This window comes from Amblyraja radiata, chromosome 29 (genome assembly GCF_010909765.2).
Source record: "Amblyraja radiata isolate CabotCenter1 chromosome 29, sAmbRad1.1.pri, whole genome shotgun sequence".
Lineage (NCBI taxonomy): Eukaryota > Metazoa > Chordata > Chondrichthyes > Rajiformes > Rajidae > Amblyraja > Amblyraja radiata.
This window is the reverse complement of record NC_045984.1, coordinates 24145490-24160519: the sequence shown is the minus strand read 5'-3', so window position 1 is coordinate 24160519 and position 15030 is coordinate 24145490. Positions and strand designations below refer to the sequence as shown.

Below are 15030 nucleotides of genomic sequence, written 5' to 3'. Positions count from 1 at the left end.
CTCCAGCCATCACCGAGTAAGTATCAAAGTGCTGGAGTAACTCAGCAGGGTCAGGCAGCATCTCTGGAAAACATGGATAGGAGACATTTCGGGCCGGGATCCTTCTTCTGTCTGAAAAAGGGTCCCTCCCTGAAATTTCACTTATCCATGTTCTCCACAGATGCTGCCTGACCCGCTGAGTTTTCAAGCTTCCATTTTTGCTGCCCGACAGGAGTGGGGAGAAGGAGGAATGACTGGGGTGGGACATGTTTTTGATTTATTTGACTGCTTTTCTGAGGCAGTGCGAAGTGTAGATGGAGCCAATGCTGGGTAGTCTGGGCTGTGTGATGGATTGTGTTGTTGGCATGAGTTAAAACAGACTTTCTTATGGGGCTTGAGACAAAATGGAGAATATTAAATGGAGTTGTGGGCTGACGCTCGCATGCAGACAATAAGAGGCAAAAGTCTGAGGCAGTCAAGATTTGAGTATGGGAGTCAAACAGAAATAGTTGCAATGATGTATACAATACAATACCAATACCATTTATTTGTCATTTGAACCTCACACTTTGTGTGTGACCAATGAAATTCATATCAAGTGGTATATATAGAGATACTTTTTGAATATATGAAGCCTAATGCAGTCAATTGTGCTTCTAGTGAAACCTCCAAGATGGTTAAAAGATCGGAGAGTGATTATTTGGAAACGTTGGACGTTCCAATTCATTCAACATCTTCAAGCCATGGGTCCCCACGCGCATTCTTGCAACAACTCAACAGATTTCTGAATGTAGTATTAGATTACTCCACCGACCAAAATTCCCGATCTGTGCTTCACCTGGACAAAGAAACCATCGAAAGCCTTCCCCATCACTCACTGAATATTTCAAACGCCTACGTCCTGGAGCTGTTGGTTCAGTCAGAAGAACCTCTGGTATTTCTGTTGCCGGAGAATGCGGAGAACTTTCTCCAGCAGATCATAGAACACGGAAACGTCGGGGAAACCGAGGAAAAGATACAGCAGCTTTTCCTCACCAAACTGAAAAACACCGTCAGAAAAGTGTTGGAAATACCCATTTTCCAGAATGAGAAGGTCCTGAAAAAGCTGATTCATCTTCTGAACGAGTGCAACTATCCCTTTCCACTTCCCGAGTTCCCTCAAGTCAGCATCTTGCCACAAGATGACCAAAAGAATGGAAATCGCAGGCAAAAGACCTACTATACCTTCTTGTTGCTGAAGACTTTGCAAACAGTGAAGACCTTTTGGGAGAAGAGGCAGAAAATTTTTCGGCAAAATAGGAGTGCGACCAACCGATCCATCTGCAAATTGGAGGAACTCAGCATTGACTTTGAGCGTCTGTCATACGACTGGATCTTGGTCCCGAAGTTGTACAATATACATAATTGTGTTGGCTCTTGCAGGATTCCCTTAACAGGGAATGTATCTAATCATGTTGTCTTACTTATTAAAATGCAGGAACAAGGGCTTCCGACAAAACGGGAACCATGTTGCGTTCCGGTGGAGTATTCTGAACTTCTGCTGGCTGTGGTCAATGATCAAAGTAGCATGATCACTGTGTATAAGAACATGGTGGCAGAGGAATGTAAGTGTAGATGACCCAGGCGTGTAGCCATCTCAGGAGTCAAATATCGTCAGGAAGGACCAACATACAACTTAGAACAAAAAACAGTGCAGCACAGGAACAGGCCCTTCAGCACACAATGTCCATGCCCAACATGATGCCAAGTTAAACTAATCTCCCATGCCTGCACGTGATCCATTTCCTTACATTGCCTGCCATATCCATGCGCCTACTTAAAAACATTACTCTGACATAGAAGGGTCTCGACCCAAAACGTCATCTGTCTACAGTATGTTCTCCAGAGATGCTTGCTGCCTGGCCTGCTGAGTTACTCCAGGACTTTGTGTCCTTCTGCCTACTTAAAAGTCTCTTAAATGCCACAATTGTATATGCCTCCACCACCACCCCTGGCAGCACGTTCCAGGCACGTACCACTCTCTGTGCAAAAATTCTTGGCCCGCACATATCCTTTAAATTTTCCCCTTCCACCTAACAGCTATGCTAGTCGTGATATTTCCACCCTGGGGAAAAAGGTTCTGACTACCCTATCTATGCCCCTCATAATTTTAGATACTTCTATCAGGTCTCCCTCTATCAGGTCTCCCCTCAGCGTCCGTCGCTCCAGAATAAACAATGGAGTTTGTCGAACCTCTCCTTATAGTTAATACTCTCTAATCCATGAATATTTGTGGTTACACATTTCGTAGCAAAATCATGTCAGCATGAACAGATTCTGTAACCGATTCGATTTACTTCATCTGTTTTCAAATGACCCAGAAATGGAAAATTTCCAACATAATATCCAACATAGTATCTTTAATGTTGGATTGAACCTGACTGCCTGAGTGGAAAGTTGATAACAATGAAAATTGTTGGAGTAAGCGAATTTGTCTCTCATTTGGTTTAGTTATTTTTTTAAACAAAATACTTATATATTCTCTTTGGAAAGTAAGCTGCAACAATCTGTTACATACAACATGCTAGTGAGAAGTTTTTAATTACTACTTGAGCCATAATCAAACCAATACAATGATGATCAGAATTCCCAAAACCAATGAGAATCAATCAATTTATTTCCATTTGCTGAAAAGTACATGACTAGTCTGAAGAAAGGTCCCAACCAGGAACTCCACCTATTCATGTCCTCCAGAGATGATGCTTGCCCCGCTGAGTTACTCGAGTACTTTGTGTTTTACTCAAGGGTGCATGACTAGTTGCAGGCAAGAACGTTTCAATTCCTAAGAAAATTTGCGTGTGTGTGTGTGTGTGTGTGTGTGTCTAATTCACATACAATAAGGCTCAACTGAATACTCTAATAAATGGCATGTTGAAACGTACAAAAATCAAAGGAGAATTTTGCTCGATTAGAATAATATCCTTAATGTTGGATTGAACCTGACTGCCTGAGTGGAAAGTTGATAGCAGTTGGTGTCACCTTGCATGCAATCCATTAAGAAGTAGCTCAGAGCAAAGGATTTGAATATATGACGATCTTTTAACTGAAAATACAGATTAGCAATCAGTTATGGGCTAAATGTATTTTATGTACTTGTATATCATGTAATCGCTCTGCAATTTCATGGCGTATTTATTGGCGTATGAATTGCGGAACAATTTATTTTAAATTAAGTATTCATATTAATCAGCTTTCTTTTCTGGACTAGCCCGTGGATTCTCTTCCAATAAGGTGTCATTTAAGAGAACGCCTTTGAATCTATGAGATGCTATTCAATAGTATCCTTGAAATAGAATGAAGGTGGAAAACTATAATACGAGTTTGTGATCTTGTCACCCACTTCATGAGAAGGCAACTTAATGAGATGCCTTCTGTCAGGAGAGAAAGTGTTGCTCTTTGCTGCTCTCCAGTGATCATCTCAGGATGAGCAATTACAGACATTACTCAAGAAAGGAAGAGAACAATAGTTTAAGTTGGGAAAAGTTTCTTAAATATTCTACGGAAGACAATATGACCTTCTGCTAATGATACCAGACACTCTCTTATTCTCTGTTGTTATATTTGCCTTGTATTTTACATTATCATCCAATAATTAATAATAAAACTTTACTTGTATAAATCTCACTGCCTTCTGGAGTTTTTGTATGGTCACACTAAACATACTGCAATAGATTAACGTGCGAACATTTAAAATGAACAAACTTTGCATAATAATATACTTAATCTTAAAAGTTGGGGGGAGTCCAGAACCAGGGGCCACAGTTTAAGAATAAGGGGTAAGACATTTAGAACGGAGATGAGGAAAAACCTTTTCACACAGAGGGTTGTGAATCTGTGGAATTCTCTGCCTCAGAGGGCAGTGGAGGCCAATTCTTTGGATGCTTTCAAGAGAGAGTTAGATAGAGCTCTTAAAGGAAGCTGAGTCAGGGGATATGGGGAGAAGGCAGGAACAGGGTACTGATTCTGGATGATCAGCCATGATCACAGTGCATGGCGGTGCTGGCTCGAGGGGCCAAATGGCCTAATCCTGCACCTATTGTCTATTGTAAGCAAAGCTAAAAACAGAAAATATCTATGATTCAATGACTTACATGCCCTTATTTGCTCTTCTGATTTCCATTTGATAATGGTTGAAACATTCAGCAGGTCAGGCAGCATGTGTGGAATATGAAACCGTGTTTATGTTTCAGATTGAAGACACTTATGGATCTGCAGAATATTTCCAGCATTATCTGATTTTATTTCAGATTCCCAGATTTTGCATCATTTTGATATTCATTAAACCTTTAAAACTATTCTTTTAAACTTTTAGCAAGATAAATTCATAGCTTTGTCCTTCATTAATACATCGCTTGTCATAGTGTCACCATAGCACGTTGCTCATCATTCAGTGACACGATACTGGGCCGGCACAGTGGCGCAGCTGGTAGAGCTGCTGCCTCACAGCCCTGTGCTTGATCCTGTCCTCGGGTGCTGTCTGTATGGAGTTTGCACATTCTCCCTGTGACCATGTGGGTTTCCTCCGGGTGCTCTGGTTATCTCCCACATCCCACTGACTGTGGTTTTGTAGGTTTAAGAAAGAACTGCAGATGCTGGCAAAATCAAAGGTAGACAAAAATGCTGGGGAAACTCAGCGGGTGAGGCAGCATCTATGGATCGAAGGAATAGGTGACGTTTTGGGTCGAGACCCTTCTTCAGACTGGTTTTGTAGGTTAATTGGCCTATATAAATTACCCCTAGTGTATAGGGTGTGGATGTGAAAGTGGGATAACATAGAACTAGTGTGAATGGGTGATCGATGCTCAGCATGGACTCGCCGAAGGGCCCGTTTCTATGCTATATCTCTAAACTAGAGTATTCACAGAAAATTATGATAGTAATCTGGTTGCCATGATTAAAAAATGTTGATGCCTTGACATTAAAGTACGTAGTGATAATCTTCATAGAGAGGGGGATATTTAACCTGAATACATGGGCAGGAAATCTAATAATAAGACTGACAAATGGCCCTTTTCAATTCACCCACTGACCCAATAGTTGAAAAGTTGTGACTAGTTTTGAATCAGTTTGGAATTGATGCAAATGTACATTGCTTTCGCCTGTATAGAAATTTACCACTCAGATCATTAGGGTTCAGGTGATTGTTGGGTGAGAGAGAAGCAGGTCCCCGAAGTCCAGCAGTGGACATCTTTATTAGGGAGGGCCAGATTGACAATCCCATCTAGAAGCCCCACGCAAGCTTGAAAAACAGTACATTGTCTCCCAAATGCTTCCTTCTGAACTCAAGTTTGAATGTTACAACTTCAGGTGAATTGGTTTCTTGGTCTGTATCATTTCCAAGGTTATGGAAATCAGTGTTCAGTGCAGAAAGCTGCAAGGTGAAACCAAGAGCTGCAGATTCTGGTTAATACTCAAAAGGATACAAAGTGCTGAAGGAGGTCAGGCAGCATTTCTGGAGAACATGGATAGGTGACGTTTCAGGCCAAGTCCCTTCTTCAGACTGGCGAAGGCTGCAATGTTCTCAGTGCAGGTGAGCTGCTATTTCATAAGTTTGAATTGGGGCTTCATTGTAACAGTGCTGGAGGTCACCGACTGATAGATCAGAGTTGGAGTGGGATGGAGAATTAAAGTGGCATCAAAAGGACACCTGTGGTCAGACCCACAAAGTGTTTACCCAATCTGCATTTGGTTTCTCCAGTGTGGGCACACACCAGATTGGAAGAAATGTAATTGAAAGAATCACTACTTCCCCTTGGGACTCTGGATTATGGGAAGAGAAGAGGTAAAAGGACAACAGTTGCAGGGGGAAAGTGGGGTGGTTGGAGGGAACAGAACTGTGGACTGCAAAGTTGTGAAGAGAACACGAATGCTGAGAGGGGAAGATGTATCTGGTGATGGAATCGCTTTGAAGATGGCGGAAATTGTGGAATAGGATCTTTTGAATGAGGAAGCAGGTGAGAACCAAGCAACGTTTTTTTAACTTTGTTAGTTAACTATAGATTGGTGTTATTTCTCATTGGACTACACTGAATATCTGCTACTGCATTCCAATCACCTGTTCCCTTAACCATGACCCTCCAGGTTCAGGATCAGCTTCTTCCCAACAACCATCAGGCTCTTGGAGACTACAAACCATGCATGTTCTTGGTTGCACATCTGACTTAAGGCTTTTGTTAATTTATTGAACTTTCTATTGTGTTATCTAGGAGTACTGTATTTACTGACCTGTTTTGCTGCTGCTTCTACTTTTGGTACACATGGCAAACACTCTTCACTTTCTTGATCTTAACCCAATTTTCCCGTTCACTTAAGCCACCTGTTTTCAGGCTCTTGTCAGTGTCCTTATTTAGCTTTCTCTCCTTTATATTGAATGTAAAATCCAATCATCTTATGACTGCTACCACTAAAGAGTATCTTCATGTTGAGATCATTAATTAAAACACTATTTCCGTACAATACTAGGTCTAATATAGCCTGCCCACTGATTGTATCAGGATCAGCTGTTCTAAGAAACTATTCTGGGAACACTCTATAGACTCTTAATCTAGATTTATTTGTCTAACAATTAATCTGATATTTTTAGTCCATACATAGACTAAAATCTTCATGATTATTAAATTAAATATATTTGTTTTAACTCTGTGATGGTTTCTGTTAGGGGTCCCATATTTTACCCCAAAGTGCCTTTATTACTCCCCATCTCATAGTCAATGAATCATAGAGAAGATACAGTTGGGCAAGAGGTCCTTTGATTCCTACGCCAGGCCTTTTTATTGTCCCCGTATTCCCATCGCCTCCCCAAGATTCCATCACTCACCCACCCACTTGAGGCAATTCACTTACTCAGAATATTTATGTTGAAAAGTACAACACAGGGGTGGACCCTTCGGCCCACGATGTTCAGTTAAACTAATCTCCTCCACCTACATGGGATCCATATCTCTCCATATCCATATGGCTATCTAAAAGCCTCTTAAACACCGCCATTATATCTGCCTCCACTATCGCAGCACGTTCCAGGCACCCACCACCCTCTGTGCAAAACAACTTGTCCCATTCTTTTCTTTTAAACGTTCTCCCTCTCAACTTAAATCTATGGCCTCTAGTCTTTGATATTCCCACCCTGGAAAAAAATCAACAGAGCCCCTCTTATCTTAAAGCTATGGCCGCTAGTCTTTGATATTTCCACTCTGGGGAAAAAATGTTCAGACTGTCCACCCTATCTATGCCACTCTCATATATATTATCCCTACATTTTCCCCTGGTGTAAAACAGTTGCCAGAGACACACAGCATTGACGGACATAAAGTGCTGGAGTAACTCAGCAGGTCAGGCACTTGAGAACTTGGATGGGTGAAGCTTTGGGTCGAGGCCTTTCTTCACCCCTGACCCAAAACGTCACTTATTCATGTTCTCCAGAGAAGCTGCCTGTCCTGCTGAGTTACTCCAGCACTTTGTGTCTGTTGGTGTATAAAGCAGCATCTGCATTTCCTTGTTCTACACACAGCACAGAGTTATTGCTACTCATTCTGATTTTGCAGTGCACCAAATACTATGCCACCCTGTGAACTTATTCTATGAGACCCAGTCTGAGTGTAAAAGAAAAAGGGCATTACTCAGAATATTTACTTTGTTTAATCCACCAAAGAAAATACGAGAACACAAAAACACATAGTATAATCTATTATACTATAGTTTGGTAAACAGGGATTCAATCATTTCCTTGCGATCTTTCTTCATTCCTTATTCCACGTCGGAGATTCCCAAGTTAGGCAATGTTTTCCATCCCCGTCTAACTTATTTTCCAAATGACTTAAAAACACCTTTGTGGCAACATTTTATTAAAAACAGTTTCACTTCATATTCCAGCAAATCTATTTTTTTCTTATAAGGAGATTTTAATTTAGTGCACCAATAACTACTTTTATTTAGAAATGTTACACTTCACTGATATAAATAAGCATTACTGCTTGGAAGGTTTACTGGAAATACTTCTAGACATCGCGGGGTCGTAATTACTGCGTTCAATTTGACCTTGAACCTAATTATTCGTGTTTTCGACTCTCTTTGAATTTATTTTTACCAAAGTGTTTTCCCATCCCACTCTTTTTAAAGATTTTTTCGATTCCATAGTGTTTACCACGCTTGCCCACTCTGTACTTGGAATATTCTTTATGAACTTTGTAATCGTGTTTTTTGTTGTCGTTTTGCTTGAAGTAATGCTTGTGCTTTTCAAAGTCTTTGTACCGGCCTTGGTGTTTGCTGTGTGTTTCTTGTTTAACATTTTTATCTGGTCGTCTTGGAAAATGGTGCTGATTAAATTTACTCCCCTTATCGCATCCCTCTTCTTTGCCCTTGGACAACTTCTTGCTGTCTCCTCCTTTGAAGTGCTGCTCAAGGTGGCCCCTGTGTTTATCCTCCTTTTTGAAGTGCTTATCATCTTTCTTTTCAACTTCGATCTTGTGATCTTTCCTGTCCTTGCCCGATCTGGGTTCTGAGTCTTTATCTCTTGGCTTATAGCTACTTTTAATGCTTTTGATCTCTTTAATGTGAGGAGAGATCTGCTTTTTGTTGGCCATCTCAGCATTGCAGCCTCCTGTCTTTCCCTTCAGTGTAATACATGGCTTTTTCAATTCAGTCCAGGCAGGAGTCCCAATAACAAACTTCTCAAGTTCACTGATGGCTTCCTCGGCATCTGAAGTCAGATCTGGATTCTCGACCATTGTTCTTTCTGCCTAATGAAAGTAAATATATGCCAATGTTATTATGCTTTGATCTGGAGAGTTTGTATTTATTATTAAAAGTCTCTTAAGCAGGTTATTGCTGTTTGTGAAAGCTTGCTGTTCAAAACCTGATTGCCACGTTTCATGTAGTCAAAAAACAGAGAAACAGGCCTTTCACCCCCAACTCATCAATGCCGACCAAGATACTGCATAAGGGGGTCCCATTTGCCCACATCTGGCCCATATCCCTCTGAACCTTTCCTCCTCATCTACCTGTGATACCATGCCACACATTTAGTGCAGTGCCAGGAAGGCAGCAAGTTTTCTCGTGGAGTTTTATCCTGCTGTGTCCTGCAAGAGTTCAACAAACAAGCAAGCTTCATCACTATCTCCTTTCTTCCTATTTGACAGCAGAGATTCCCATCTCTGACAGCAGGGATGGGAATCATGCCGCTTCCTATTTGACAGCAGAGGAACGATGGGGTTGAAACCCTAATCTTATCCCCCTTCATTGTTCCCTTCAAATTAATTCCTCTATCTATTCAAACTTTACTTTCCACAGTTATTGATCTCAACCTTGCACTGATGTCTTGTCTTTTTTTAACAGTCTACTTCATTTTAGGAATTTTACATGTAATTTGTTTTGTGTGTTTATCTGCATCTGTGCCTGTGATGCTGCTGCAAGTAAGGTTTCCACTGCACCTGTCCTTATGACAATAACCTTGACCTGACTTAACAATTAGCCACCAGTTTTACTAAGCAAAAAACCACTCTGTTTCCTCCTTGACCAGCTGCAAACATGACCCTCCACCATTTTAAACTTATTTCATATGGTTTTTCCCAATGTCGCTCGAACAATCTCTGCTTTTGCCACTGCCAGTCTGTGCCTTATCGCCATGAGATACACGTCTCTCTCATATCAACTCTCCTTGTTCTCTGTCCATTTTAATGTTATAGTTTGCCAGCCACTCAAAAGATAATTGTCAACTGATCAACTCCATCTGTACTTCATGCTATCTCAGGAGATCAACCAACATGATCAAGGACACTTATACCCCAGTTAGTATATTTTCTTCCTTCACCTGTCTGGCTGAAGATACAAAAACTTGAAAGCACATACTACCAGACTAGGTACAGATTCATTCCCACTGTTGAATGTACCTCTCATATGCTAAAGATGAATTCTTAATCTTCCAATCTACCTCGTGCACTTTTTTGTTGCCTGCACTTTCTCTGTAGCCATAACACTATCGTCTATACTCTGTTCCTTTTCCCTTTTGTACTACCTGATGTACTCATGTGTGAGAAAACTTGTCTGGATTAATGCAAACCAAGATTTTGTTTGTTCTTAATCAGCAAGAAAATGGAATTTAATAGCTAAATTCTGAAAAAGAATTAAAATTTTGAATCAGCAAATATACTTTTTGTTTAATTAATGTGTTGATGATTCAACAGATGCTAAAATTATTATTTTTTTAAGCTATTGACAGTGCTAAGATATAATTTAATTCTAATTAATAGCATAGTATTGTTGGTTATTACAAAGTTCAAAGATATTTACTAAGAAATATCATTTGGGACGACAGATGGCACAATGGGCTAAGTGTTCGGCTGGCAACCGGAAGGTAGCCGGTTCGAATCCCGCTTGGAGTACATACTGTCGTTGTGTCCTTGGGCAAGACACTTCACCCACCTTTGCCTGTGTGTGAATGTGTGTGAGTGATTGGTGGTGGTCGGAGGGGCCGTAGGCGCAGATTGGCAGCCACGCTTCCGTCAGTCTGCCCCAGGGCAGCTGTGGCTACAGAAGTAGCTTACCACCACCGAGTGTGACTGAGGAGTGAATGAATAATGCGATGTAAAGCGCCTTGAGTATTAGAAAGGCGCTATATAAATCCCATCCATTATTGAAATAGCAGCATCTTTTTTTTCGCACATTGAAGATTTTCTATTAAAAATACAGCCAATATGGCAATCAATTAAACTCTTACATCTCATGGCTGATATGTGTTAGTGAATTTAAAACCACAAGCTGGAATATGGAGCAAAAACACAAACTGCCTGAGGAAGTCAGTCGGTCAGGTAGCATCTGTGGAGGGAAAAGGACAGTCAGTGTTTTAGATAAATTTCCATTCCAGATGAAGGGTCCTGACCTTAAACTTGGACTATCCATTTCCCTCCACAGATGGAACCCAACCCACTGAGTTCCTCCAATAGTTCATGTTGTTATGCTTAAAAATCCAAGACATCAGCTTTCATTCATTTACGAACACTGTGGAATGTTGCAGAATCTTTGACAATTATCCAAAAACAGCACAGCATTATATTGCATGAGCCTTCCTACCAATTTCAAATCTTCATCATCGAGCAGCGTGTCAGAATACGCCAACACTGTTGAATCATCCACATCAAAAATACCTGTGAACATATAATTTGTGTGAGTCAACACGTCTGGATCAAACAGTGTAAATAGTGACGGTGTAATAATTATGTAAGATTTAGCCTGCAGAATAGTCATTTGCACTATTATTTGATCTGTAGAAGTTCTCCTCTTGAAATTATTGTTTATGTTTTGTTAAAGGAAGCTTTATGACAAAGTTGATTAGATCATTCAAATGACTAGAGGGTATAGAAACATAGAAATTAGGTGCAGGAGTAGGCCATTCGGCCCTTCGAGCCTGCACCGCCATTCAATATGATCATCCAACTCAGTATCCCGTACCTGCCTTCTCTCCATACCCTCTGATCCCTTTAGCCACAAGGGCCACATCTAACTCCCTCTTAAATATAGCCAATGAACTGGCCTTAACTACCCTCTGTGGCAGAGAGTTCCAGAGATTCACCACTCTCTGTGTGAAAAACGTTTTTCTCATCTCAGTTTTAAAGGATTTCCCCTTTATCCTTAAGCTGTGACCCCTTGTCCTGGACTTCCGCAACATCGGGAACAATCTTCCTGCATCTAGCCTGTCCAACCCCTTAAGAATTTTGTAAGTTTCTATAAGATCCCCTCTCAATCTCCTAAATTCTAGAGAGTATAAACCAAGTATATCCAGTCTTTCTTCATAAGACAGTCCTGCCATCCCAGGAATCAGTCTGGTGAACCTTCTCTGCACTCCCTCTATGGCAATAATGTCCTTCCTCAGATTTGGAGACCAAAACTGTACGCAATACTCCAGGTGTGGTCTCTAGCTCTAAGGTAATAGGGGTCAAGTTTAAAGGAGATCTTTTTTTTAACACCATGTGGTGGATGCTTGGAGCAAGCTGCCAGGTGTGGTGATGGAGGCAAATCATTTAGGGTACTTAGGAAGCTTTTAGATGAGTATGGATATGCAAGTAATGGAGAGATATGGATTATGTGCAGACAGAGGAGATTACTTGGCATGTTCTGCAGAACCATTGTGGGACAAAGGCCTGCACTGTTCTATGTTCTAATATGGAAATTATTTTGCGGGCATTATTTATGATATCCTTTTCCTGCATCTACTTCCATGTAAATCTTCCAAAGACTGGATAGACTCGGTTTGTACTCACTAGAATTTAGAAGGTTGAGGGGGGATCTTATAGAAACTTACAAAATTCTTAAGGGGTTGGACAGGCTAGATGCAGGAAGATTGTTCCCGATGTTGGGGAAGTCCAGAACTAGGGGTCACAGTTTAAGGATAAGGGGGAAATCTTTTAGGACTGAGATGAGGAAAACATTTTTCACACAGAGAGTAGTGAATCTCTGGAATTCTCTGCCACAGAATGTAGTTGAGGCCAGTTCATTGGCTATATTTAAGAGGGAGTTAGATGTGGCCCTTGTGGCTAAAGAGATCAGGGGGTATGGAGAGAAGGCAGGTACAGGATACTGAATTGGATGATCAGCCATGATCATATTGAATGGCGGTGAAGGCTCGAAGGGCCGAATGACCTACTCCTGCACTTATTTTCTATGCTTCTATGTAACAATTTGTTCAAAGGGAAGGGAGCTTCAAAATTCTGAAAGTCTCAGTGTGTGATCGTACTTACCCACAATCAGCTGGACACCCATGCTGAGAACCACTATAACAGCAGCGGCAATGATGCACCTATTCAAGGTGATGTACACCCAAGGATCCTCATCACCGGTGTGCTTCGCCTGAATTCTTTCAATGGGCACTTTTTGCAATTTCACTAATAAAGGAAATGTGAAAAAAAAAACATGATTTCCCCCATTCATTTCTTTATTGTACCACTATATTTTTGTTATTACTGTCTTTCATAGGGATAGTCATAGTCATACAATATAAAAACAGACCCTTCAATCCACGCTGAGTCCATGCTGATCGTCTAGTGCTTGTTTGCAATGACTCTACACTAATCCCAGATTTCACCATTCACCTGCACCAGAGGGGCAATTTACAGTGGCCAATAAAGCTATCAACCTCTTTGGGTAGTACCAGGAGGAAACCCACATGGTCACAGGGAGAACATGCAAACTCCACACAGACAGGTCAGGATTGAACTCTGATCGCTGGAGCTGTGAGGCAGCTGTGCCTCCACGTCAGATAGTACCGGCGGTCACAAAATTATTTCCTGAAGTTAATGAGAGAAATAAATTAATCTGTTCTCAACACAAAGTACAAATGAGATAAGGAACAGTTTGGAGATCATCAATGGAGCAGGCAGCATCTGTGAAAGGATAAACAGAGGCAACGTTTGCAGTCACTCCTCTGTTGAATAGTTGTTTCAAATACACAGAATCATTTGTTTATACATAACAGAAAATTATAACAAGAGTTCTGTGCTCTCGTAACACTACAAAATTAAATCCTTCCCTCCGTTATATCCAAATATTATCTAGTTGGAAATGTCGGCGTGTGATTTGTAACATTTGATAAGAACTAGTTTTGTGACCCGTTCGTTTTTCTGGCTGTTTTGTATTGCCATGGGAAGCACTGATTATTCTGTAGCTAATTATTATGTTAAAATTAGTTTCTGAACATTTAGTTGAGAATGGAATTTCCCATGTGGTACAAACTCAATCATCTATCTATTCAGATGTAATGGATGCCTTGGGCAGGAAGAGTGTGCTTTTTTTATGTCATTGATGGCAGAATCACATGGTCCGAACCTGAAACGTAGTCTGTTCATTCCCTCCCCGGATGATGCCTGACCCACTGAGTTCCTCCAGCACTTTTTGTTTTGCTGAAGTATCTAGCATTTGCAGTTTCTTGTATGTCCACATGTTCAGTCTCTTTGCTCGGGTAATTTATTTCACTGGGGTGATGAAACTGAACACAATGTGCTTAAATTATAATCTAATAGCAACTCGGACATTGAGGCCAAAATCAAGGTTTCAGATCTTTGGGATTTGTTGTCCCTGATCATCATAAGAATAATTTGTTTAGAGAGGAACCAGACCTATCGAGTTGGGTTTGATTTGGGATATTGGAGTCACTGGCAAGCCCAGTATTGATTGCCCAACCATAACTGCCATTGAGAAGGTTATGGTGAGCTGCAGCTTCTATGGTGATGGTGTTCCCACAGTGATGGTGGAGAGGGAGTTCCAGGATTTAATCTTATTTGGCCATTAACCATGTCTGAATGTTGACTTGGTCTTTTTGCACGAATATGTGGAATGGTTTATTTGCTGATGAGATTTGAGTGGAATTGATAATTGTGCAATCATCAGCAAACATCCCTACTTCTGATCTTATGATAGGTGAAAACACATTGACCATACAGCTGAGATGGTTATGCCCAGGAATTTGCCCCACGAAGACCTTCTAACGCGATGTTCTGAGGTTGGGGTGATTAATCTCCACCCACTCCAATCATCTTCCTCTGTCAGGGCATGACTATACACTGGAGTATATTCTTCCTCTGATGTTCATTGCATTCAGCTTTCGCAGGTTTCCTTGATGCCAACCTTAAGTCAAGTGCTGCCTTGATGTCAAGGGAAGTCACTTTCGTTGCCCATCTGTAAATCAGCAGCATGGTTCTGATTAGATCTGGATACGAGTGGTTCTGACTAAATCCAAACTGGACATTGGTGAGCGGGCTGTTGGTGAGGAAGTACTGCTTGAAAGCACTGTTGACAACACCTTCCATCACTTTGCACGTGAGGGAGACTGTTTTTGTTTCTCCTGTTTTATATGGGCGGGACCTTCCTGGGCAAGCTTCCATATTGCTTGGAGAATGTCAATATATTGGACTGGGACTAGTTGAATGTTTGTGGATTGGACATTCACCACTCATCATCAAATGAACCAGTTCTTGCCAGCATGCTGCAAGTCCTAGACAACATTCAGGCATGGTCAATTCTGGAGCA

The 15030-nt window shown here is 41.1% G+C and overlaps 2 protein-coding genes across 5 annotated transcripts in view; one reads left to right on the top strand and one right to left on the bottom strand.

Moving 5' to 3' along the window:
* Positions 1–568: 568 nt before the first annotated feature.
* On the top strand, positions 569–1705 carry amh (anti-Mullerian hormone). Its single transcript, XM_033046906.1, has one exon. The coding sequence runs from the start codon at positions 608–610 to the stop codon at positions 1595–1597; it is 990 nt and encodes a 329-aa protein (XP_032902797.1). The 5' UTR covers positions 569–607; the 3' UTR covers positions 1598–1705.
* Positions 1706–7634: 5929 nt separating this feature from the next.
* LOC116989480 overlaps positions 7635–15030 on the bottom strand; it is a 31612-nt gene continuing 24216 nt past the window's right edge. For all 4 annotated transcript variants that reach the window (XM_033046902.1, XM_033046904.1, XM_033046905.1 and 1 more), the window contains 3 exons: positions 12747–12890; positions 11083–11156; positions 7635–8753 (listed from right to left, as the gene is read on the bottom strand). In XM_033046902.1, coding sequence (XP_032902793.1) covers positions 8064–8753; positions 11083–11156; positions 12747–12890 — 908 coding nt within the window. In that variant the 3' untranslated portion in view covers positions 7635–8063. The remainder of the gene's footprint in view (positions 8754–11082; positions 11157–12746; positions 12891–15030) is intronic.

Coding starts and splice junctions, on each gene's coding strand:
- amh (XM_033046906.1), top strand. CDS start 608: ATGAAGCCTAATGCAGTCAATTGTGCTTCTAGTGAAACCTCCAAGATG.